The sequence below is a fragment of the Eulemur rufifrons genome, chromosome 11 (genome assembly GCF_041146395.1).
Source record: "Eulemur rufifrons isolate Redbay chromosome 11, OSU_ERuf_1, whole genome shotgun sequence".
NCBI lineage: Eukaryota > Metazoa > Chordata > Mammalia > Primates > Lemuridae > Eulemur > Eulemur rufifrons.
Window position 1 is genome coordinate 2,672,283 of NC_090993.1, and position 24,493 is coordinate 2,696,775.

General features: G+C 55.2%; 1 protein-coding gene across 2 annotated transcripts in view; it reads left to right on the forward strand.

Annotated features, from left to right (window-relative positions):
* The first annotated feature begins 2,326 nt into the window (after window positions 1–2,326).
* STUM (stum, mechanosensory transduction mediator homolog) overlaps window positions 2,327–24,493 on the forward strand; it is a 31,812-nt gene continuing 9,645 nt past the window's right edge. For both annotated transcript variants that reach the window (XM_069484761.1, XM_069484762.1), the window contains exon 1: window positions 2,327–2,528. In XM_069484761.1, coding sequence (XP_069340862.1) covers window positions 2,327–2,528 — 202 coding nt within the window. The remainder of the gene's footprint in view (window positions 2,529–24,493) is intronic.

A 24,493-nucleotide genomic window follows, 5' to 3' on the forward strand; every position in this document is an offset into this window, starting at 1 on the left:
ATGTCCAAGCTCACCGTCTTGCAGGACTGATAGCTTCTGTCACCCTTCACCCCTTCCCTCTGACTTCCCGTGAGCACTGCGCTCTTCAAATACTTCTGTAAACAGCTGGCGCCCAAATCTAGACTGCCTGGCCTGACTATTCTGCTGACACACTCACCCTATTAAAAAAAGAGACCCACAGAGGGGAGGGGCCTTGCACCAGGACAGAGACCCATGCTGGGAGGACGGAGACTCATGCCTTCCTTCCCTGCTGACCTTGGCTTTGGAAGGTCTCTCATCCTGTCCTTCTGCAAACGTTACTCCATTATGGCTTCAGGGGACGATTGGAGAAGACAAATGTCACTTTAGGAAGGAGCAGGGGAAGCTCCATCCACGGAAGAACAGGGAAATAAACCACCTGATCCAAAGACCTGAAATAATAATTAGGATCTAATGTCACACTCCTGGCCTTTCAGAGCGGGAAGGGTGGGCGTGGAAAGTCCTGTGAAACAAGCGGATAACGGAGGCGCAGAGAGATGCCTCGCTCTGCTCACAGTCCCGCAGCGGGTAGGGGTGGCGATGTGCGTGGAGCCCAAGCTGGGGCTCTGCCTTCACACGAACAGGTACCTGTGGGAAAGGCCACCAGGAGGTGGGTCACGGGAAGGCAGCGTGCAGAGGGAAGTCCAAACATGGGGCTCAGGTAGTTCAAGATCAGTGACTTAGAAAATTAATTCCCAAGAATCGCACTGACGGTTTCTCTCGCAGACTGTGGTCACCACAGCCGTGTCTGTCCGCCCTGCGTCCCCAGACCATCTCTTTGTTTGGGAACGCTGCTACCAAAGCGAGATTCCATTGAATATTCACGTGCCGAAGGCCGCCACGACCCGGGCTCCGGGAGAGAGAACCGAGTTACACCCAGCCCTGCCTTCGAGAATCTGAGAAATGAACTGCGAGATGCCACGGTAGCTCGAGCCCAGAAGAGGCTAAACTAGTTCTTCTCAGCCGTGCAGGTAACCAGCGGCTGGACAGACACTAAAACTTTCAGTCCTGTTTTTCTGACTGCCAGGCCCAAGCTAGTTACTCTGCGTGCGAGGGTGTGTGTGTGTGTGTGTGTCCCCAAGTATCACCACGAACCCTGGCCATTTGCTTTTAAAATTGTTTTATTCAGAGACCCATAAAATGATCCATATTCTTTTAATACCCTTCATCTGAGCCCCACGGTGGTTTCAGGGCCAGTCGCTCCCATTCCTGAAGAAGGAGGACTGCCGGGGTGCATCGTTCCAATTATTCCCACGATTGGCTGCCTGTGCCTCGAGCCCTTCCCCAACGCGAGAGGCGACAACTGTCACCCATGCACTTTTTCCAGGGGCGGAGGTGCAGGCGGCCTTATCCAGAAAATTTAATCCAACGTGGGGCCTCCGGCTGCGGCTGGGGCAGAGCCGAGTCCTCTCGCTTCTGCCCCGTTGTCAACGCCAGACGGCGCTGCGTCCTCGCCGGCTCTGTAACCGCCACGTCGGGCCCACGGGAGGCCCAGGTCCCCCACCGCGCAGCACAGGGGATGGTGGATGGTCCCCAACCCCCCTCCCCAGCGGCAGGTGCACCTCTTTCCGCGTGTGTGTGTGTGTGTGAGTGTGTGTGTTGGGGCGGGGGGGGGGGGTGTCCCATATTAGCGGGTCTTGCAGGGACCCGGCCTGGCGTTTGAAAGGCTGTGTTTCCTGCTCCCAGCTCTGTTATCGATCCCATCCCAGGATTGCTCTTTCTCCGAGACTTGAAACAAATTTATTGAAATCACAATGAAATGGAGGTCTAGTAGGTATCAGGCGCTGCTCGTCCCCTGTCCCCCATCTCCCTAACGCTAAATGTGTGCTCCAGATTAAAGGACTCAGCCCCCAGGCTCTCCTGACCGCGCCAGCCGAGCACACGCCCAGCACGCAGTGTTTCCCTGTCGAGGATCCCGGGTCACCTGTCTGGGGAGGACCAGGTGTGTCTGTACCTCCGGTTCCCTCTGCCTTCCTCTCCTACCTTTTCCCTTCGCCCCGATTTTCCATTCCTTGCGCGTGATGTCTCTGGCTGGCGGGGGGCGGAGAGGAGGGCGGGGAAGGGGCCCGGCGAGGAGGGGCGTCGGAGCGCTGTCACCGAGTGTCACGCCGCCCTGCCCGCCCTCCGCGGGGGTGTGGGAGCGCGGCGAGCGCGCGGCAGAGGCCGGGCGAGTGGGGACGCGGAGGGCGGGATTCTCCGCTGGCCGCCTGAGCCCCGCGCGGAGCCGGGAGCCGCCCGTCGCCTGCCCCCGTGCGCTGGGCGCCAGCCCGGGCAGCCGCAGCCCGGCTCCCGGAGATCGCGCCCCACCATGGAGCCTTCGCACAAAGACCCCGAGACGGCGGCGGCGGCGGCGGCGGTGGCGGCGGCAGACCCCCGGGGGGCGTCCTCCTCCAGCGGGGTGGTGGTGCAGGTCCGCGAGAAGAAGGGCCCCTTGCGCGCCGCCATCCCCTACATGCCCTTCCCCGTGGCTGTCATCTGCCTCTTCCTCAACACTTTCGTGCCGGGACTGGGTAAGACGCGGCGGCCGCGACCCCTGCGACCCGGGACCCGCTGCGGGAGGCGCGCGGGGGAGGGGCTGGGCGCGGCGGGAGACCTTCGGGCGGCGCCCCCCGCTGCGAGCACGGCGCCCACGCGCGCCCGGCCTGGCTGCCAGCGTCCCCTGGCAGGTGGCAAAAGCGCGTGGAGTGGGCACCCCGGAGAGGAGGTGCCACGCGGGGGTCTGCGACCCGCAGGCGAGGTGGCCGGGCCCCAAGGAGCCGGAAACTTTGGGGAGAACGTTGGAGCCCGCGGGCGGCGGCCCGGATGGCTCCCCCAGCTCCGGAGAGGCTCCCCCCCCGGGGGCCCCCTTTTCTCCGTCGCCCGCATCCTTCCGTGAGCCCATTTCCCCGAGGGGAGCGGGGCAGGGCAGGAGGAGATCTGGGACCCCCGCGGCGGGGACCAAGCTCCCGAGCGTCGTCCGAGAAGTCGGCTGAGCTGGGGAAAGGGGGGACAGCCGGTCTTGGGAGACACCCCGCGTCGGTTCGTGGGGTAGGGACTGCGTGGGGACAAGAACTCCAGCTAGTCTCCTCCGCCTCCTTCGGGGGAGCCTGCGCTTCCGCCAGCACCGCGCAGGGCGCCCGGGGCAGCGGGTGCTTTTATCAGCTTGCGTGCGCGCGGGCTTGGACCGCGTCTGGCCAGCGACGACCCCAGACCCCCTCCGACCCCTTCCGTTCCTGATGGAGTGCAGCGCTCCGATGTCATTCTGTGTCGGACTCCGGCTGCCTGTAGGGGCTCTGGTGGCATCGCTGGTGTCCCAAATTTTAAAACAGGGGCACATCACCAGAGATGGTGCCACAAGGGTGAGTAGAGGCAGGGAACGAGTTTTCCAGACCATCATTCCCTTAACCCTTTGCCTGCGCCGCCGTCCCCCGCCTCCAGCTCGTGGCACTGGCCGTCCTTGCGTGCTGAGCGGTGTCCCCTCTCCCGTGCGGGGCGGGAGAGGCAGGCACCCCGCGCCGCTCCAGGAGAAAGCCTGCCCCTGCCGGCGAGCCCGTGGCCCGCGCGGGGCTCCAGTTCCCAGGAGCCGGGTCAGCTGAAGTGGTTTTCTGCTTTACTGTGGCCTTTCTCACGGCCTCCGCGCTCTCAGCCTGCCGAGCAGGGGCTTTCGCTGCGGTGACAGCCAAGGCCACACCCACCCACGCCGGGCGCGTTCCCTTCCCCCTGCCGCCTGCTGGTCTTTCTGCCCCAGGGGGCGGCTGCGGCCGGAGCCGCCAGTCTGAGCAGCAAGTTAGGTGGTCTTCAGCTGGGCTTCTCCCTTCCGGGTGTCATCAGACCAGCTCTCGGTGCACATTCAGCCGCTGCAGGGAAGCAAGCTGATGCTAATTTCGTTGTGTCACCCATTCCCACCTGCTAGAGGAAAGAGACTGCCTGTCCATCTCTCTGGAGGAGGTGAAGATCGTGAGCCAGAACGCGTCTTGATTCCACTTTTTTTTTTTTTTTAAGTGGTGAAGTAAATGCCACCCTGTGGTCTTTTGCGGAAACAGATGCATTGGTGCCGGGTGGGAGGGGCTGCACCCAGTCGCTGCTGCAGGAGGGAACCACCGTGTGGGAGACCCGCCCCGGGAGACGGGCTGCCTGCCCGCGCACCTGAGCGTGCCCTGCGGGGGCTCCCCTCACTAGGAGCCTTTCCCACCCTTAGCTCCCTGCACTGGCAGCATCGGGCCAAAGGCCACCATTCCTGCCCCTGCCCCCTGCCCGGTGCCCTGGGGATCCACCTTCACATTTCCCTTTGTTAGATCAGGATCCTATGGGATTTTTTTTCTTTCCAAGGCAGGGTCTCTCTCTGTCACCCAGGCTGGGGTACAGTGGCACAATCCTCGCTCACTGCAGCCTCCAACTCCTGGTCCCAAGTGATCCTCCTGCCGCAGCCTCCAGAGCAGCTGGGACTATAGGCACATGCCACCACGCCCAGCTAATTTTTCTATTTTTTTTTTTTTTGTAGAGATGGGGTCTCTCTGTGTTGCCCAGGCTGGTCTTGAACCCCTGGGCTCAAGCCATCCTCCCTCCTCAGCCTCCTGAAGTGCTGGGATTACAGGCACGAGCCGCTGTGCCCAGCCCTATGGGATTTTTGTATGAGCCATAGGTGTACAGATTTCTGAATTTTCAGTGACATAATCCAGGCATTTTTTCCATTTTGCTTTGGTTGCTACTGTACAGTTTGCTGGGTGCCCAAGTGCCTGCTCCTGTCCACACAGAGTGGGGGGACTCCTGATCCTTGGTAGTGTTTCTCATCTGTAAGCCAGGGACACCTACTTATCTCTCCGGGCTGCTGGGAGGACAACATGTGATTACATAAAGCCCACGGTCTGGCGTGTTGGAAGCTCTCTGGAGACAGCGAGTCCTGCTTGCTCTTTGCTGTTCTGCAGAGCCGAGCACTGGTCCCATCTCTGGGAGCACAAGCACTTTTGATCCCTCTGCTCCTCTCTGCCCCTGCGGTGGGGTCCTGCATAACAAAGCAGCCCAGGAGAACCGTGCAGGTATTTTTTTGCCACCCCCCCCCCAGGAGTAGTTGGAATGGCCCCAGCTCTTGGAAAGCCCCACCCCCTGGCTCAGATCCACTTCTCAAGGCCTCCTGGCTCATCTGAAGCCCTGTGACAACTGAATGTGCATGGCCGGTTCTGCCCATCCCAGGCACTGAGGATGTGAGCATGAATAAATCAGTCAAGACGTCACAGACCATTGAGGAAAATGGATGGAAATTTTGTTTGAATTGGATAAGTGTTATGATGGCAGCAGGAACAGAGTGTTTTAGCAGCAATTAATTCTTCCTTCGGGGGGCGGGTAGGAGAGGGGGTTCAGAGACAGTCTCCCAGAAGGAGCAGTGTTAGGCTCCACCACGCTGAGAAAACGTATTACGTGGCCCAAGCACTTGCCTTCCCTGTCGTACAGATGTTTTCCACCTTGACAACATAAAATGAAAAACACAGCTTGTAGAAGTTGGAGAGTAGAATAGAGAAGTGGAGTTGTGATCTGTTAAATTATTGTTGCCAATTATTCACTGTCCTCCCCGAAAAGAGAATGGCTCACCCCCACCTGGTGCCGTGTGGCTTGCCCACCTCTTGTGGGAGGAGAATACTTCCTCCCCTGCCCACTGATACCAGGCTTGGCCGTGTGACTTGCGTTGGTCAACCGCAAGTGAGTGGCAATGACATAGGCCGTGCCGAGCAGACTCTGCATTGTGACGTTCTACCATCGTCCTTTTCCCTCTCTCGTGACAATGGCCGGTCTCAGATGGGGGCTGCTCTACCACCTGGCTGAAGGCGTGAACACCCTCCTCGCATAAAGTGAGGAATCAAGGGACACTGTCTGTAGTTAATAGACTAAGAAATATAGGGCACCGAGGTGACCAGTAGATAAACTGAAACAGTGACGCTGTTGGGATAAAGGACGACAGTGAGATGCTGGGATGATGTGGGAGCAAGAGGCGAGGTGAGACGAGCGGTGAGAGAAGCAAGCTGACTGGTGTCTCATAGCAGAAAGGCGACACATGATGTCTCGAGTTGGTGAAACATGAGGAAGCAACATAACCACACTCTCCGGAGACTGGAAAAACATCAGCATTCCCACTCTTTCTGGCATCGTCAATTTTTCTCTTGTCTACTGGCTCCTTCCCAGCAGCACACACACATGCTGAAATTGTCCCCCAGCTTTTTCAAATAGCCTGTCCTGATCCTATATCCCCTCTGGCTATTGACCATCTCTCTGCTCCCCTTTACAGCTACATCCCTTGAGAGAGTTGTGTGTATTTGTTGTCTCCAATCCCCCCTCTCTCATTTTCTTGTGAACTCACTTTAATCATCATCGCTCACCTAAGCTGCACTTGTCAGGGTGGCCAATCTCCTCCAGGTTGCTAAATCCCGTGGTCAGGTCTCTGTCTTCCTCTTCCTGGGCCTTTCAGTGGCGTTGGACACAGTTGCTCCCTGCCTCCTCCTTGAGACGCTTTCTTCACTTGGCACCGGACCACCACTCTCTCCTGGTTTTCTTTTTGCCTCGTGGCTCCTTCTCTGTTTCCTTCGCTCCTCTCGGCAACCTTTGAACTTGGGGGTTCCCCAGGACACTCGGTCTTCTCCTATCTGCCTGTGGCCGTTGGTGACCTTGCCCGGTCTCTGGGCTTTCCATTGCATCCTTATTTTTCTTTTTTTTTTAATTTATTTTTTTTTTTACCCCCTGATAACTGCACAGTACATTGCATCCTTATGATAATGACTTCCAACTTCAGATGCTCCAGCTCAGATCTCTGCCCTGAACCCCCGAGTCTTACTTCCTTCTACCTTCTCAGTATCTCCACTTGGAAAGCAAAAGGCATCCCGGACTTACCTTATCCCAAACCAAACGCCTGGTCTTCCCCAAACCAGCTGCTCCTTCAGCCTTCCCCATCTCAGCATCTGGCATCCTTCCAGTCGCTCAGGCCAAAAACGGGGACTCATCCTGGACTCCTCTTCTGCTCGCGCCCCACGCCCCGTCTGTCAGGAAGTGCTCTTGGCTCTGCTTCCCGAATCTGTGCAGTGTCTGACCGCTTCCCGCCACGCTCTGCTCCAGGCCTCCGTCCCCCGAATGATTGCAGTGGCATCTTAAAGGGTCTGCTTGCCTTTGCTGACGTCCCGTGCAGTCTGTCCTCGCCATGGCGACCAGAGTGATCCTGCAAAACACAAGCGAGTCAGATCATGTCACTTCTGAGCTCAGAACCCTCGAGTGGCTCCCATGTCACTCACAGTGAAAGCTCAAGCCCTTATCATGACCTGCAAGGCCCTAAGCCAGAACTTTGCAATAGAAATACGATATGAGTCACATATGGGATTTAAAATGTTCCAGCACATAACTATCTTATTATAAAAAGTAAAAAAAGAAAAGGTGAAATAAACCTTAATAATCTTAATAAGATATTTCATTGAACCCAATATTTGAAGTATTATCATTTCAGCATATAATCAATATAAAAATTATTAATGAAATCTTTTATATTTCTTGTGTACTATGTTTTCAAAATGTGGCATGTATTTGATATTTACAGCACATCTCACTTTGGACCTGCCCCATTTCAAGTGTAATTTGAAGTCGATGTGTGCACAGCATAGTGTTTCTTCTGAGACCTGGCGGGGAACCTAAGCTGCTGTCGTGGTCAGGTAACAGCTGACGCAGAGGAAGTCTGTGTCTCGATACAGTGTAGACAGTGAGCTAAGCAGAGGAGCGCTGGCTTCCCGAGTGCCTTCGGCTGCATGTCACTCTGCAGACGCCCACTGTGTGCCGTGGGCCAGGGCTGTGCTCAGAGCTGGAGGGCAGAGTCGGAGAAAATGCAGTCCCTGCCTTCAGGAAGCTCACAGTCTAATGGGAAGGGAGACTCTAATTAATGTAGGCAGTGGTGTGTGCTTAACGGAGGAGGGTCGGCCGCAGTCTGCAGCAGTGAGGGGGTGCTTTCTTGGCGAACTTGGCAGCTTGGGAAATGAGCAACAGGCTGAACAGAATGACCTGGAAAGTCTAAACTAAATAACATTTCCAGTTCTACATCAGACTTCCGATGCCACAAGGCATTATGGAAAGGGAGGCAAACTAGAAGGCGGGAGGCTCTAGACCTAATTCTGGTTCCTCAGTAGCAGGGAACCTTGAGCAGGTCACTTAGCCTCTCCGAGCCTCAGTTTCCCCATCTGTAAAATGGAAACAATAATCCCGCTCGGGCACCTCACAAAGTCATGCTCTGTCGACTAAAAGCACTCCATGATCAGAAGGGGATTATTGTTATTAATTAACAGTAGCAAAATCTCCTGTGTTTTTTTAAATTGTAAATTGGCAATTGATAACTGTATAAATTAGTGGGGCACAAAGGGATGCTATTATTTACGAATACAATGTGGAATAATTAAATCGAGCTCGTTGATGTTTAGCAAATACTTCACACTTTTTGTGGTGAGAACATTTGAGATTTACTCCCTGAGCAATTTTGAAATGTACAATACTCTATTATTAACTATGTTCGCCACCTGGTGCAAGAGAACTCAGAAAAAGAAAAAAAAATCACGTTTCTCCTAACTGAGATTTTGTATCCTTTGACGATCATCTCCCCGCTCCCCAAGCCCCCGGTGTCTGCAGCCACCATGCCACTCTGCGTCCATGAGTTGGATTCTTCTGGATTCCACATGTCAGTGAGAACACGCAGTATCTGTCTGTCTGTGCCTGACATTTCACTCAGCACAATCTTCTCCAGTTCCATCCACGTTGTTGCAAATGACAGACTTTTCTTTCTTTTCTAAATCTGAATAGTATTCCATGTTGCATAGGTGTCGCATTTTATTTATCCAGCCATCGATGGACACTGGGGTTGGTTCCGTATCTTGGCTATTGTGACTAGTGCTGCGGTGAATCTGGGTGTGGAATCTAATGTTACACTGATCTAATATTACATTTCTGTCTCAGTAGAATTTCTGTCAGCAGATTAAGCACATCTCTACTCGTGTCTCAGCTCTGATCATTGCACTTCTGCTCTGAAACCTTCCGTAGCTCCCCAGTGTCCGTGGAACGAAGTTCATATTCCACATCGGATCCGCAAGGGTCTAGTGAGCTTCACCTACTCTTTCCCTCGCTTTATTTAGTCCTTTATTTAGGAGCGTTGTCATTCCTGCTGTACCCCCTGCCTGGTGCACCCTCCGCCACCATCACTGTTGAACTCCTACCCAATCTTCAAGGCCCATCTCAAATGCCCTCCTCTGAAAGCCTTTCTCGACCACTCCAGTGAGGTGGGCTCTTCCTTCCTCAGGGCGATCAGGTCACTTAGGACATGTCCCTTGCTCTGCGTGACATTCTGGTTCTTTTGTTTTGGTCTCAATCCTCTTACGTGAAGTCATCTCCTTGAGGCTAGGGACTGGCTTCATCTACCTCCAGCCTCCCAGAGCACCTAGTGCTCTCCTGGTCGGCATTTGTTGACGTGAGGCTACGTACGCACACGGACTACTGGTCGGAAAGGCGGAACCAAGCGCAGGCCCCTTGTTCCTTTAACCTAGTGAGCCCTTACCCAAGGGACATGGCTTTCATGTCATCTCTCAGCCTTCCTAGCTCAGAGGGAAGTAAGGGACAGAGGTCTCAGGAGGGGAGCAGATGTGTTGTGCCACAGCACGTGTGTTCCCCAGGAGTCCTGGGTGCCCTGACCTGTCAGGGGAGGAGCATGGACAGGTGGCCCGCGCTGTGGGGGACTCACAGAGCCGTTGTGATGTCACTGAGAAGAGCAGGGCCGCCGTCCGTAATTGCCCTGTGCCCTGGCAGGTGTGTAGCTAAGGGGACTGGTGAGTGTGGGAGGAGCATGCAGGGGTTCGATCTTCATAAACCTTCTTAATAAAGATCGGTTTGGGCGATAAAAGCTAAATCTAGGGGGAAAGTCATGAAAGTTTAAAGGAGAGTAAAACACGTGACGACTTTCTGCAAGGTGTGATCTCGGACTGGATCGGATCCTGTGCTGGAGGAAAAAAATGCCAATGTCGTTCCTGAGACAAGTGAAAAAAAGTGGACTCTAAACTGTAGATTAGATCAAATACTGCATCAATATTAAACTTCCTAACTGCACTATGGACATATAAAAGAACGTCTTTGTTCTTCGGAAACACACGGAACTATTAAGGACTAAAGGGCCACGATGTACACAGCTGATTCACAAACGGTTCAGAAAAAATACATAAGAGTGTGACGAGAGAAAGAGAGAAAATGACGAGACAAATGTAGTAAAATGTAGGGTAGACGGTTCCTTGTATCACTCTCGCAACGTTTCTGCCAGTTTGGAAGTATATTAAAATAAAAAGTTAAATTGTATGGCAAAAAGCCAAACATGGTCACGCAGCTCAGACATAGCCATCGCACCTACATCCAAACTACCGTCCCCCAGGAACTCACATCTTCTCTCCCATCACTTAAGGTCCCCCAGCCCAAAGCCAGTCAGGGGCCTTCTGGGGGCCGCAGGAAGAAAGTCATGGCACAAGGCAACATTGGTTTGCAAACCCCGGCCCCGAAGGACACTTTCCCAGGGACCCCTACCATGGAAGTCCCAAAGGCACACAAAAGTTTACTGCAGGCGTTTGGGAGCATGAGGTGTTTCTCGGCTCCTCAAGCCTGGGCTGGAGTGTCCCAGGGGGCTGGGGTCAGGGCACACAATCTGATCCCCATTCAGTGGCCCATTGCGCCCAAATAGGCCGCGTTTGCAGCCCGCCTTTGGGACTGATCGGGAACTGAATGCTTCAGCCAAGAGCAGGTCTCAGTGCTGCAGAGCTGTTTTGGAGAAGTCTTTATTTTCTTGGTTATTCCGCTTTCTGACATCTCAGTGTGGAATCCAGGAATCACGCGTGGACTCCAGAGAAACCAGCTCAGACCAACGGCCGGTGACCGCGCCCCGCCAGGGGAGCACGGGAGGGCTGCCCTTAGCCCCGGCTGCTCCGAGGGGTCATGTGGGTTGAACGCGCAAGTGGAATCTTTCCAGGAATCACCCTGTGGCCTGACTCACAAGGAAACAAAAGTAAACATAACCATCTTAGGTCCCCGGGAGCTGGGGTTCTGAGGCTCGAGGCAGAAAGGGTGGGGCCCTCTGAGGCCCCCCTCCCTTGCAGGCGTGGCCATAAGGCGTGGGTGGTCTTGGGTCCTCCCACCCACAGCTGGACTCTGAGGCTGGCTCCTTGCAGGAGGACCCAGGGGAGGGGGGGGAGAGCGGTTTTGCCTCCCAGGGCTGTTTCCATCCCATCATTCCATATTCCGCATGGGGTTCCCCAGCCCCCATCCCCACACTTCAGGGGACTGGCACTGCCACCAAGCACGAGAGGGGAAATGCACGTGATTCCTAACATGTGTCTGAGGACAGCTGACCCTGGCTGGCTGTGGGTGGGTGATGGTGGAATGCACATTAAAGCCCAGCGTCCACTCCTTTGGGTCACCTGGTCTACCTGCCACTCTAATTTGGATTTTCTAATTTATCTCGTCGTCTACACCTTTTCTGTGCATCTTCCCCCGGCGCAGGGCCCGTGCAGGGCGCCCGGTAGAATGGCCCCAGCTTGCTGACTGGCAGTGAGCTGGGAAACCGCCCCTTCCTCAAGGAGGCCGTGGGCTGAGATCTGGAATCCCAGCCTCTCCTTCCCGCCCTGGCACAGCCGCCCTGCTGGCCCGATGGAGCTCCCCGTCCCTGCCAGGCTCCACTTTGTACCCGTCGAAGCAGGAGTGGTGGTTACTCTTGCCTCCTTGTTTGTGCTGAGTATTGAATAACATCAGGGCCGTGTGCGTTGCGTAGCTGATGTCAGGAAATGCGTGCGTGCTCTGCCGCAGCCCGGTCCCGCCGACGGGGGCCGAGACCCGCAGCCCAGCCCGTCACGTGCTTTCGGGTTCTGAACCAGCAGAAGCCTTGCCCTCGCAGGGGTGGGCCGGCTGGTTCCCCTGCACTGCCCCTCCTGCCTGCATGCCTACCCCTCCCTGGCCTGCCCTGGGCCCAAGTAGGCCTGCCTCCACGGCCTGCGGGGCCGGCGCCCTCGCCCTCTGCCTTCCAGGTGTCTTGGCCAATGGGAGGCACTGGCAGGCATGGAAGGAAGCAGGGGAGAGGTTGGGGTACCAGCTGCCCTTTCCCCCCAACTTCCTGTCTGTGACCACGGCTTCCATGCTGCAGCCCCCTCCCCCACCCAGCCCTCTCCAGACTCAATGGCACCTTTTCCCTCTCTCTGTCCCCTCAGGCCCGGGGGTGTCACCAACATCTCAGTCTCCTTCCTTGGTTCTCTGGGTCCTGCCCAGACCCCTGCCAAGAGTCCCTTCATTAAGGGCCAGGGCCTTTGCTTCCCGCTGGGCCCCTCCTACACAAACAGAGAGCTTTGTTTTTTGCACCCCTGACTGGTCCGTGGGGTCCTGGACCACCGGCCTTGGCACCACGATTGCTCCCTGCTCTCACCCCCGTCCCCAGCCCCTGCACCTGGTTTTCCTAAAGAAGTTGGTTTTTAATGCAGTCTTCCTTCCTCCTGGAAGCTCGGGAACAGCCAGTCCACGGAGCCGGAGCTTCCTGCCATTGCAAGGCGTGGGCGTCCGGCTTCCAAAGGGCTGTGGGTGCTCAGGAGCTGCCTCAGTCCCCAGTGGGCTGCGAGAGGGGGCGGGGAGGGGGCGTGGCTGCCCACCCGGGCTCCTCCCACTGCATATCTGGTCCCCCCACTGCCACCCCAGGCACTTGGCTCAGGGGTCTCTGGCTGCCCCTCCTGCCCAGAGTGTTCCCCAGGGGCAGAATCCAGGGTTCAGCTCGCTCTCCTCGCAGGAAGCCCAGAAGGCTGGAAGCTTCACTGCCCCCAGGAATGCCGTTTCCCTCCTTCACCTGCGGCCCTCATTTTGGAAGAGGCAACACCTGCCCGGCCTGTGGTTTGTGCTCAAACCTCACAGAGATTCCTCCTGACCCTTCACGCCATAGACAGAAGACACTGACAGCAACTCACTACTCAGCCCAGTGTCCTTCTTACTCCCTAGGACCCACCGTTTTGCCTTTCTGTCCCCCCCTTCCCTGCTGTCCCCCTCCTTTGGAGACTGAGACCAGCTAAGGAATGAAGTCATCAGTTGCATGGTTTGATTTGTCTTCCTCCCCTCACAGAAAGAACCTCCGCTGTTTGAAGTGTGAAAGCCCCCAATGATTCTTTGTTATGAGAAAAGTCATCAAAATATGCCTGTTACATTTTAAGTCTTTACAAAAGCCACCAAAAATTAGTGCATCATCTACTCAAAAGGATCCCTTTTGATAGCCATACCAATTACAGTTTTAAAAAGCAAAAAGGTTCTAGTAGGGTACTTCTGAATCCGGTTTTTTTTTTTTCCCCCTCCTGTGTGATTTGTGTGCAGACTTCTGAGAAGCAGGTTTTATAAAAGAGATTCAGCCGGGCTAAATCACAGCAGCAGAAGCTTATGCAACTGCTAAAAACCTATGAGTTAAAAATGGAATAGTCTTGCAGAGTGGGGAAGGTAATAATATCAGCGATGAGAAAAATAGAAAGTAATAAATTAGTATTTCGGCAATTCGGGCCTCTTACTCGCATTTTTCTGCACCAGAAGATCTTGGTGTCATTTTCCAGAATAAATTCGAAGTGCAACCTCTCATTAAAAAAAAAAAAAGTCAAACTTTGCTTTCACAAATTCAACCCTCTGCCCCCAATTAATCGAGGGTCAAGAGCCCTTTTGACTGACTTTCTGCCACCAGGTCACAAAACACATTTTGTATTTGTTAGAGTCCGCGTGTTCGCTAATTTCCCGTAAAGGAACAGATTTTAGGTTTTTATAAGTGGGTTTTGTTAATTGCTATTTTAAAAATACTTGTGAGACCTTTACAGTTGCCATGGCGATATCATTTCCATAAACATGATTTTTTGTGGGGATTTTTGCACATTGAAGGCTGAGGTTGATATGCAGTGTTGGGGGGAAAGTAGGTGGTGAATTTGGCAGCAACCCCAACCCTGCTTCCCTCAAATGCTACAAATAAGATTCCAAGAATCTATGTTTTGGAAGAAACCTGGATCTCTTAACAACACAACTGACACAAGAGGCTTCTGGGAAGTGGACCTGGTCGGGGAGAAGGAGACAGCCCATGCCCGCCATGAAGCCAGTGGGGTGGTGAGTCATGGGCACCCGCTCTGCTAATCAATGGTCCTGCCGAGGCCAGGCTGACCTGAATTCTCTCTCCAAACCTTGGTTTCAAAAACCCTTTGAGGACTAGCCATCCTGGAGCTACCCAAGGGGAGGGGAGGAGCCCGAGGATTCTTTTTCCCTTTTAACCAGATTGGTTCAAAAATCCCATTTCATGCACAATCCTGAACTGCCGAACATTTGCAATGGAAAATAAAAGAAAGCAAAAACACAACATTAGCTGTTAAGAAAACAGTGAATAAGAAATAGTTTTATATTCATCTTGGATGCTGGTGCTTGAGGAAAAACAGATTTAATTAGAAGAAGAGATGGATGGTCCCAGTGGCACCAAACGGCATAATTTTTATCAATGATGCCAGACATTTGTTTTGGCTCACAAATAGGGGCCTACCATTAAACTTTATTTCCCCGAGGATATACAACGAGATCGAGGGAGGAACAGAACAAATAAGAGAGAGAATTTCCTAATAACTGAAAAACACTTTGGAGAGGAAATGACAAGTAAAAGGAGTTGAAAGGGGAAGCGCGTTGGCACCAGACGATTCCACCGAGGTCGAACATTCGGTGCCAGGCGCCGCCTGATTGAGCACCTGGGCACCGCCGAGGGGCCTGAATCATACAGAATTGTGAATCATAAGGAATTATGAATTACTCGAAAGCCATTGTGTGAACTGCTATTGTTTGTGCAGTGCGGGAAATGCAAACAGGGCCACCCATTGGAGGAGGTAGCCGACTGCGTGTCTGGCGGGGGCTCCTCTCCACTCCTGGAAGCCCGACCTGAGATGCCCCGGAGAGGCGGGAGCCCGTGTGCCCGTGCCCGGCTTGTGCCTAGGGAAGTGCACGCCCAGGGTTTGCACACGTCAGAAGGACGCAGAGCACGGGCCCGGGTGCAGGGTGACAAGTTGGGTCCTAGAGCAGCGAGGCTCGGGCGGGGCTCGGTGTGCGCGGGGCTGCGAGTCCCACCGCGGGGCGGCTTGTTCAGGGCCTGCCAGGGCTGCTCCCAGGGCTTCCCAGGCATTTTTTTGTTTGCCCTGAAATAGCTCAGAGGAATTTGGCAGGGACAGCTTGGGGAACGTGGCTCGCCGCCTCGTCCAGAGTGGGAATTGGAACCAGAACGCTGCCTGCAGCGCAGCTCCAGCCTCTTCCCTCAAACACACATTTAATTAAATAAAAAAAAAAAAAAAAGGGTTTTTTTTTTTTTTTTTTTTTTAAGCATCAGTACCAGGCAGCTTGGCTGGAGCTGGTGAGCGGGGGCGAGGAGCAGAGAACACGCAGCCCCAGGACTGGCCCCTCCGCGGGAGCAGCGTGGCGCTGGCTCGGGTGCCCCGAGGCCCAAGGCAGGGAATGCGCTGGAGCAAGGCTTCCCGTGTGGGAAGGGCAGGCCTGGCCCTGCGCTCCCTGCCGGGACCCAGAATGGCCTATTTCCTTCTCTGAGCAGCAACCGCAGGCAGCACAGAACCGCCCGCCGCGCTCACCACGCTCGCTGCCCAGCAGAGAGGGCGTGGGAGGTAGAGTCCCCTGTGGGTTCCCAGCAACAGGGTGTTTGACGATGGTGAGTCAGGGACCCAGAATGCCAATGCCGGGGTGCGTGTGTGCTCACTTCCCCAAATCCCGGTGACCCTTTTCTGGTATAACTTTTTTTCACTGAGGGAATACCTCCTGGATCCCACTCGACCGCGTGATAGCTGTGTGACTTTGGGCAAGTGACCGAACCTCTCTGTGCCTCAGTTTCTTCCTCTACAAAATGGGGATAATAGTACACACCTCATAGGACTCTCTTGAAGATTAAATGAGTTATTATACATAAAGTCTTAGAAGAGAGCTTTTCACACAGTGATTAAAGATTATTATCTGTAGGATTTGTCCTGGGGTGAAGCCAGCCCTCCCACTCCAGCTGCGAGAGGCCCAGTGCCGTGGGATCCGGCAGGGCCACCAGACCGTGGGCCTCCTGAGCTCAGGACAGGTCCTCACTCAGCTCTGTCGCCCTGCCTGGCTTGCAGCAGGTGCTCCGTAACTTGGGGACAGAATCGTGGCTGATACGCAGCCTTCCACTGTGGGTCTCTGACCTCCGGTTGCATCAGAACACCTTGCAAACTTGGTAAAAATGCAAAATTCCAGCTCCCACCCTCAGAGAGTCGGATATAGTCTTAGTAGGAGTGGGGTGGGGCCGAGGAACTTGCACCCCATCTGAGTAACACTCCTGGGGAGCCCCGGTGTAGGGTACCCCCAAAGCCTGGGATTGGGGGACAAGAAGGAGAACCAAGGGTGCCAGCTTCTGGCAGTGGCCTGCCTGCGGGGCCCGGCCCGCTGCCACCTTCAGGACTGGGAGGGGGTGGTGGGGGCCTGTGCTGCGCGGTGGAGACACTGAGGCAAACTGGAGCCTTCCAGAGACAGGAGCTGTGGTTGGATTTGGTTTAAAGCATTTTTGACTTGGGGCCGCTCTGCAGGGAATGGCGGGGTCAGCAATCTTAGACATACTAAGCAGCCCCCAGGACAGGGCCACAGCTCACCAGTCCCTTGGGGTGTCTGCCCTGTGTCAGGGGCCCCTCTCCTGCTCTTAGCTTGGCCCTGGCCTGAGCCCCGCCCCTCCCCCAGGCCCTCCTTCAGCAGCCGCAGCTCCATTTCTGCAGACCACGCTGGTTGAAATGGTGTCCTCCTCTCTCCTCTCTGCCCAAGGCCGTGGCCCCGAGCTCTGTTGGGGTAATCAGAGCAGTTGCCTGGATTTCCTTGAGGCTCCGAATGTGGCCTTTGGAAAACAGCTGTTGGTAGAACTTAAGCAGCCCAAGAAAAGACACGGTGGAGTTGAGTGAGGAGGAATGTGCTTTTATGGAGCTGTGTGTTTAAAGATACATTTGGGATTTGTTTCTTAGCAACGGGGCTCATCCAAAGCACACTGGCAGTGTCAGAACATCCAACGATGCCCAGCGCCCGTGAGCACCCTGTAAAATAAAACGCAAGTGTGTAGAGTAGGAGAGAAGCTTCTGAGAACGGCTCCCCCAAACGGTGCAAAAACTCTGAACTCGGGACAGATGCCCTCGCCGTTGGTTTAGACTAGACAGCTCCAGGGTGAGAAAAGTTCCCATGCACGAAGGCCGGCCCACCCTCCTCCACCTGCTTCCTGCTGGCTGGAGCAACCTTTCTTCCAACGAGCAAGGGGCCTTCCCTCCCTTCCCTGCTCACGCCCGTCTCCCTCCCCAGCACCTGGAGCCCCAGCATCCAGCTAAACTGCCTCTGTCCTTCCTAGTTGAAGAGTGGGAGGCCAGGCGTGGTGGCTCACGCCTGTAATCCTAGCACTCTGGGAGGCCGAGGCGGGTGGATCGTTTGAGCTCAGGAGTTCGAGACCAGCCTGAGCAAGAGCGAGACCCCATCTCTACTAAAAATAGAAAGAAATTATATGGACAGCTAAAAATATATATAGAAAAAATTAGCCGGGCATGGTGGTGCATGCCTGTAGTCCCAGCTACTCGGGAGGCTGAGACAGGAGGATCCCTTGAGCCCAGGAGTTTGAGGTTGCTGTGAGCTAGGCTGACGCCATGGCACTCACTCTAGCCTGGGCAACAGAGTGAGACTCTGTCTCAAAAAAAAAAAGAGTGGGATGTCAGACCCTGGAGGAGACATTAGAGACTGAAATCCAGAGGTTCTTATCCTTGTTTTGGTGCCACTGGACCCTGTAGCAGTCTGGAGAAGCCTGGGACCCCTTCTCAGAATAATGGTTTTTTAAAAAAATGCATTTTTAATGTATTTACTACATATACTTAAAAAAAAAACCCCAATGATATTGAAAAACAGTTATCCAAATATTTTCCAAACGTGTATATAGAAACACAGTGCCTTCCTTACTGATGCACTAAATCAGGCCATCCCGGAGCGGGTCTCGTGAGCGCTATATAGCTTTGAAACAGCGGTAAGTGCCAACGATGTTTTGAGAAACCGACTTCTCAACTACAGCAGAAACGTACGTCATTTCTATCGGTGATGAAGACCAGATTCTCTGCATATTACTCCGGTTGTTGTCTACATTCATAAAGAAAGGAAATGCTCAAATTGACTTAGAGGTTAGTGAAAAATTAAGATGCGGTCTTTGTCAGGCCCTGGTCGAGGATGCCCCAGGGGGGCTGTGGACCGCTCAGGACCTTCTCCCTTCTTCATCCTCCTGCTCTGCCCTTCTGGGTGCTGGAGGCCTCTCAGCCAGAGCTGCTTACCAGCCTGCCCTGTGGGAGCCGCTGTCCCGGCGCGGACAGCCAGAGCAGGGAGGCAGCGAGACACTGTTGATCAAGCATGGCCCATAAACAAGAATTAAAGGGCATGACAAGGATATAGGCTGCTGTGAGAAGCTATCACCCGTGTCATCAAAGAAGCCACTGCCGTCACCTTCCTCCGCGGAGGAGCATCCACAGCACAGGCGTCCCGGGTCCAGGTCATTGAAATGAATTGGAAAGATAAGAGCCTTTGACTCTGAGAGTCTCTGGACTTTTTTCAGTCTGTTTTTAAAAACATCTACTACCTTCATTTAATGACTTTCAATACGTAGGCATTAAGTGCCTAAGATATAGTAGGCATGCGACTAAATCCTGGGTCTCCAGGGATGCCCTCGTGAAGCTGGACTTCGGTGGAAATTGGGAAACCCAAGGACGGAGGGGCCAACAGCCCTGTGTGGCCAGAGGCAGGAAGCGGAGCTGGTCATGTGTCCCCGAGAACAGACCAGGGAGGAGGTGGGCTGTGCAAGTCTCCGCCGGAGGGCAGGGCCTCCAGGTGGATTGGGAGGGCCAGGGAAGCCCCCCGAGTTCCTGGAGTCCCCGAGTCAGCCCTGGGCAGCTTTCCTGGGACCACGGTGCCCTGGCTGCTCTGCCCCAGGGACAGTGTCCCAACCTCTGGGCAGACGCCTACACGTTCCCGCGTGGTCCTGCCCTGGCACTGAGCGGGAAGGTTGTGCTGTCCCTGCTGCTGGTCCTGCCGGAATGGCTTTCTTCTGTTTTGCAGGACCAGGGTCACAACAAGTTAGAGCTGAAACTGACCTTGGGGAACACACGGTCCAAACCGCTCACTTTAGAGTCGGAGGAAGGAAGGCCTTTCCCCGGTCACATGGTGGCAGAGCCAGGGCTGAAACCCAGGTCTCCGGACCCCGGTCCCCGAGCAGTTGGAGGCGACCACACCTTCCCCTCTCACCTCCTCTCACCCCACGGGGAGCAGGAAGATGGAGGTCGTGCCTGAGCCCTGGGCCTGTGGCGGGTTATGAAGTTTGGCTTCCTTTTGTTGCTGTTGTTTTAGTACCACTTTCCAGAGAGTTGGCCCAGCACCCATGGGTGTTATCTGGGCGGTGCTCACACCAGTGCTCTGCGTCCCTGCATAGGTGAGTCCCTGTACACTGTACGGTCCCCAAAGTGGCGCATCCGTCCTGCCGTCCCTGGCTCTGCCCTGTGTAACCTCGCCCGGGTCAGTTATGCTTTTTGTGCTTCAGGTTTGGTGAACCCGCTGTTAGTAGCACCTACTTCACGGCCCGTTGCCATGACTGAGTTAATATACACAGTGCCTTCGCAACAGATGGCGACGGGTTAGTCACAACGCTTTCAACTCAGAGTGTTAGAAAACCACCTCAAGCTGGTTTAAACAGATGAGAGAATTCGTTGGTTTACAGAACAGTAAAGTCCAGGGCACGATGGATTGCAGGCCTTGCTGGATCCAGGTGCTCAAAGATGTCCTGAAGACCCAGTTTCTCTTTCCAGTTCTTCGCCCTACTTCCATTTCTCTATATGGTTTGAATTTTCGGTGGACTTTTTACACAGTGACTCCCAGCGGCTCTAGGGCGACAATGTCTTTTAAACTGGCAATTCCAACGAAAAGAGGGCTTTTTATTTATTTTCAATTTTTAAAATAAAAACTAAATATATTTAGGGTGTTCAACCCCGTGTTTTGATACACATACAGAAAGTGAAATGACGGCTACAGTCACGGAAATGAACACAGCCATCTCCTCACACAGCTACCTGTGTGAGTACGTGAGAACACCTGGAATCTACTCTCCCAGGCAATTCCCTGCGTACGATACGGTATCAGTCACTGTCCCCGAGCTGAGCGTTGGATCTGTAGACTTGCTCCTCCCGCAGAGCTGCAACTTTGTGCCCTTTGACCCACGTCTTCCGGTTTCCCAACCCCCTGCAACCCTGGCAACCACTGTTCTCCTCCCTGTTTCTAAGTGTTTGACTTTTCTAGATTCCATATTTAAGTGAGATCATGCAGTATTTTTTTTCTCTGTGTCTGGCTTATTTCACTTAGCATAGTGTCCTCCAGGTTCATCCATGTTATTGAAAATGGCAGGACTTCCTTCCAAAAGAGGGCTCTTTCCCCCTCGTTGTCCAGTGAGACTCCTGGGATTGAATCTCATTGGCTGGTTTGAGTCAGGTGCCCTTCTCTGAGCCAGTCACCATGGCAGGGGGGGAATGGGACGCTTGGATTGGCCAGACCCATGTCATGTGCCCACCTTGGGAGCTGGGGGCCAAGGTCAGTCCCACCCAAACTTCATGGCCCAGCACGGGAGAGAGGAGGACCCCAAAGGAAGCTACGGGCACTGTTTCCAGAAGGGGAACTGACGTGAAGGGGGTGAAAATGGCAGATGACCAGGCCCGTTGGAGTTGTCGACGTGGGGGGACCTCACGTAAACACGTGCGTCTAGGGCACCAGGCGGGGGACGTTAGCATTGCCGGGTCTCAGAATGAGGAGAGCTTTGCAGGACAGGAAGGGGCCACAGGGGCTGGGACTGGCCTGCAGGCCAAGAGAAGGGACAGAGTGCTAGAGAGGTCGTCCGTCCCTCGTACAGAGCCAGGCGGGACCGGGGTGTTTCCTTGGGGACCCAGTTACATGGGTTCGGGTACTGTGGCCACCAGTCTGGTTTCTGTCCACCTTTGCCCTGTGTGAACAGGGAGCGCCCTTGTGAGGGAGATGGGAACTCTACTTTGGAGCTGGGGACTCTGAATGTCCCCGGGGCTGACGTGGTAGGACTCCTGCAGCCCAGCGCGAGTGGGGGGCAGGCCCGGGCAGTGGGCGAAGTGGGAAAGACAAGGAGGCTCGGGCCGGGGCTGGGTGGGCCCCAGGGCCTCACGCCCCTCAGAGACAGGACGGCCCCAGCTCCCGGGAACCGACAAACAGAGCATCCACGCTCAGTGACAAGAAGCACTGGCGTGTGTCACGGTGACACACACAGGCCTGGGGCACATGCTGGGCTCCACGCTGGCAGTGTGGCTGGCTCCGTCCGGGAGTCTGCGCGTATGAACACACTTGCTCCCACGCCGGGCTGTGACGCAGGCCGTGAGCGTCACCGAGGCCCATAGAGGGGGACCGTTAGGCACAAAGAGCCTAAAGGACCCGCCCAGGGTCAGGAAGGGGCAGAGCGGTGGCCTCAGGCAGCCTGGCACCAGGACCGCCCCTCCGCCCTCCCTGTCCTGTCCCCGCACAGGGCTTTGCGAGGACTGAGCGAGGCCTGTTCAGAGCGGGGCGGGCACGGCACGAGCCCTCAGTAAAGGGGAGTGTCACAGGCGGTGTCACGCTGCCTGTCACACAGGTAGCGCGGTAGGGACCACCCCCAGGTGACGGCCGAGGCTTCCCAGAAAGACAGATTGGCCCGGCCGGGGGCAGCGGGCACCCTCGGGCCCCCACACCGCGGGGGGAGCAGGAGGCAGCCGCGGGGCCTGGCCGGGCTCTGGGTCACAGGAAGCTGAGGGGGTGGGTGGCTGAGTGGCAACAAGGACATGCAGGACAGGGCTGGGGAGAAGATGGGGCAAAGGGCCAGGCTGTGTCTGAACAGCTTTGTCGGGGAAAACGTGAGAGTCGTTCTCGGTGTCTATCACAAGATGTCCCAAAGCGCCATTTCCGAGAGGGGACAATAACCAGCTGTTTCTACAGACCCGCGTGTTTCACCTGGTGGCCTGCTGGGGGCTGCGGTGGCCGGGCTGAGCTACCGGGTAGCAGAGGACGCCACTCCCGACACCACTTAGCCTTCTGCAGCCGCGAGGCTTCTTGCCCTAATAGGCAATGTCTGCGGGCCGGTTTCTCCCCAGAGCCTGCGCTGGCGTCTGGCCAGGGCCCGAGTCACGCCCTCCCCATCTCGGGGGCTGTCACCCCTGTCATTTTCCTGCTTGTTTAAACTGCTGGAAAGAGAACGCGCCAGCCTGGGTTGCCAAGCCCCAGTGAAGCCTCCCTCCGGCTAATGAGCCCCTGCGGTGAAAAACCCACCCCCCGGCTCGGTGATCTCACGAGGATCACCAGAAGCGAACACGGCTCCTCTTGCCGCCTCTCCTTGGCAGGTGGACGGATGGCCTGTCCTTGTTCCGGGCCGCAGAAGCACCTCATTAAATGGAGTGACATGCGGTCCCCCGGGGCTGCTGGCTTGGGTAGCTGCAGGGCAGGGAGCTGGGGGGACAGAGCTGGTCGTGGGGGCCCAGGACGGCCAGGGGTTCCGGTTTGGTTACTTCCAAAATAAAGACCACGCGGGACAGCCCCTCCCTGCAAGTGTGGGAATCCCCCGTGGCAAGGGCAGCAACCCCAGCTCCCCCCGGAGAGAGCCATCCTGAGCCTGGTCCCAAGGGCCCCGGCAGGAAGTCGTCCCCAGCACTGGAGCACACACCTGGGTCACTCTGCAGAGCACGGCTCCAAGGAGGAGCAGGTGTGTCTGCCAGGCCTATGGGGAGGCCCCAGCCAGCCGAGGAGCACCTGAGCATGAGCTCAGCACAAGGCTCTTTCCGCCTCCCCTCCTTCCTCCCTGGTCCTCCGGGAGGCTGGGGCGCCAGCTCAGCCCGGCCACCTCCCTTTCGGCTGTTGTTGCTGTGTGGCCACCTAAATGAATCCACAGCGGCTCCTCGGCATCTCCTGGGACGGGAGTCCTTCCCAGGCTTCCAAACCAGAAGCCTTGGAATCTGCCCTCTCGTCTCACCTCCAGCAGGTGGGCCCAAGGCCACTGGAAATGACACCCTAGGATTGGGAGACCACATTCCAGAGGCATTCCTGGAAATTCAGGGGCTTTTGTCGAAGCCCTGGCATAGTCCCATGGCATCATTTATTTTCTTTTTTGGAGACAAGACTCTCGTTCTGTTGCCCAGGCTAGAGTGAGTGCCGTGGCGTCAGCCTAGCTCACAGCAACCTCAAACTCCTGGGCTCAAGCGATCCTCCTGCCTCAGCCTCCCAAGTAGCTGGGACTACAGGCATGCGCCACCATGCCTGGCTAATTTTTTCTATATATTTTTAGTTGTCCAGCGAATTTCTTTGTATTTTTAGTAGAGACGGGGGTGGGTCTTGCTCTTGCTCAGGCTGGTCTCGAACTCCTGACCTTGACCAATCCTCCTGCCTCAGCCTCCCAGAGTGCTAGGATTACAGGTGTGAGACACCGTGCCCGGCCGGCATCATTTATCGTCTATGTCAGATGTCTGAGTGCCATCTGTCCCCTAGTTTGCTTGGCTGCTACATCACCTCCACGGCCAGTAAGGTGGTATCTGGGGGACATCCTTGCAGAGTTGGATCTCAGTGGGCTGCCTAAAACTTTGTTTTAACTGAAAAGAAAATTTGCTTTTGAAAAGAGAGAAAAAGCCACCCATGATTCTGCCAAGGCAAAACAATTTTTATTTTGCTTAATACACTCCAGTCCTTGTCCACATACATAAATATTTTTAAATAGTCCCCCGCACGGTAAACACACTATTTTTGTAATTTCGCTTAAAGCACTTGCTCCTCCTGCTGCGTAGCCGTTGCAGTTATAATTTTTACCGACTGTATCGCACCGTGGCGTGTGACTGAGTCCCGAGCCGCAGGCTTTGTGAGGCTGACATGTTGAACTTAGCAATTGTGCTACATTTTTTTTTTATAAAAAAGGTGGAGTGCAGAATTGTGCCACTGGCCACAAGCCACTATGAGAGCAGGATTCACTGAGATCTCCAATTTCACTTTCCTATTCATAACTAAATAACTCCTTATTTGCCAAGATTCTGCTCCAGCACTGCCTCTGGGGGAGGACTGTCCCCGGGTCACCCACCTTCCTGGTCTGGGCGGGGCCCTCCTCGTGCTCCCGGGTAGCCCTGGGTGAGTTCGCGCTGTGTTCTAAGCACTTTACGTGCATGAGTTTAATCTCACATTCACCCCTTGAAATAGGCTACTGTCAGTACCTTCATTTCATAGATGGGGAAACTGAGGTCTAGAGAAGCCCGGTCACTTGCCAAGGCCTCCCGGCTAACCCGCGATGCAGCTGGGACCCGGCCTGGCGTGCTGGTGCCAGAGCCCGCGTCGTCCCCGCGGTGGTATCCTGCCTGGCGGGACCGACCACACAGCGTCGCATTCT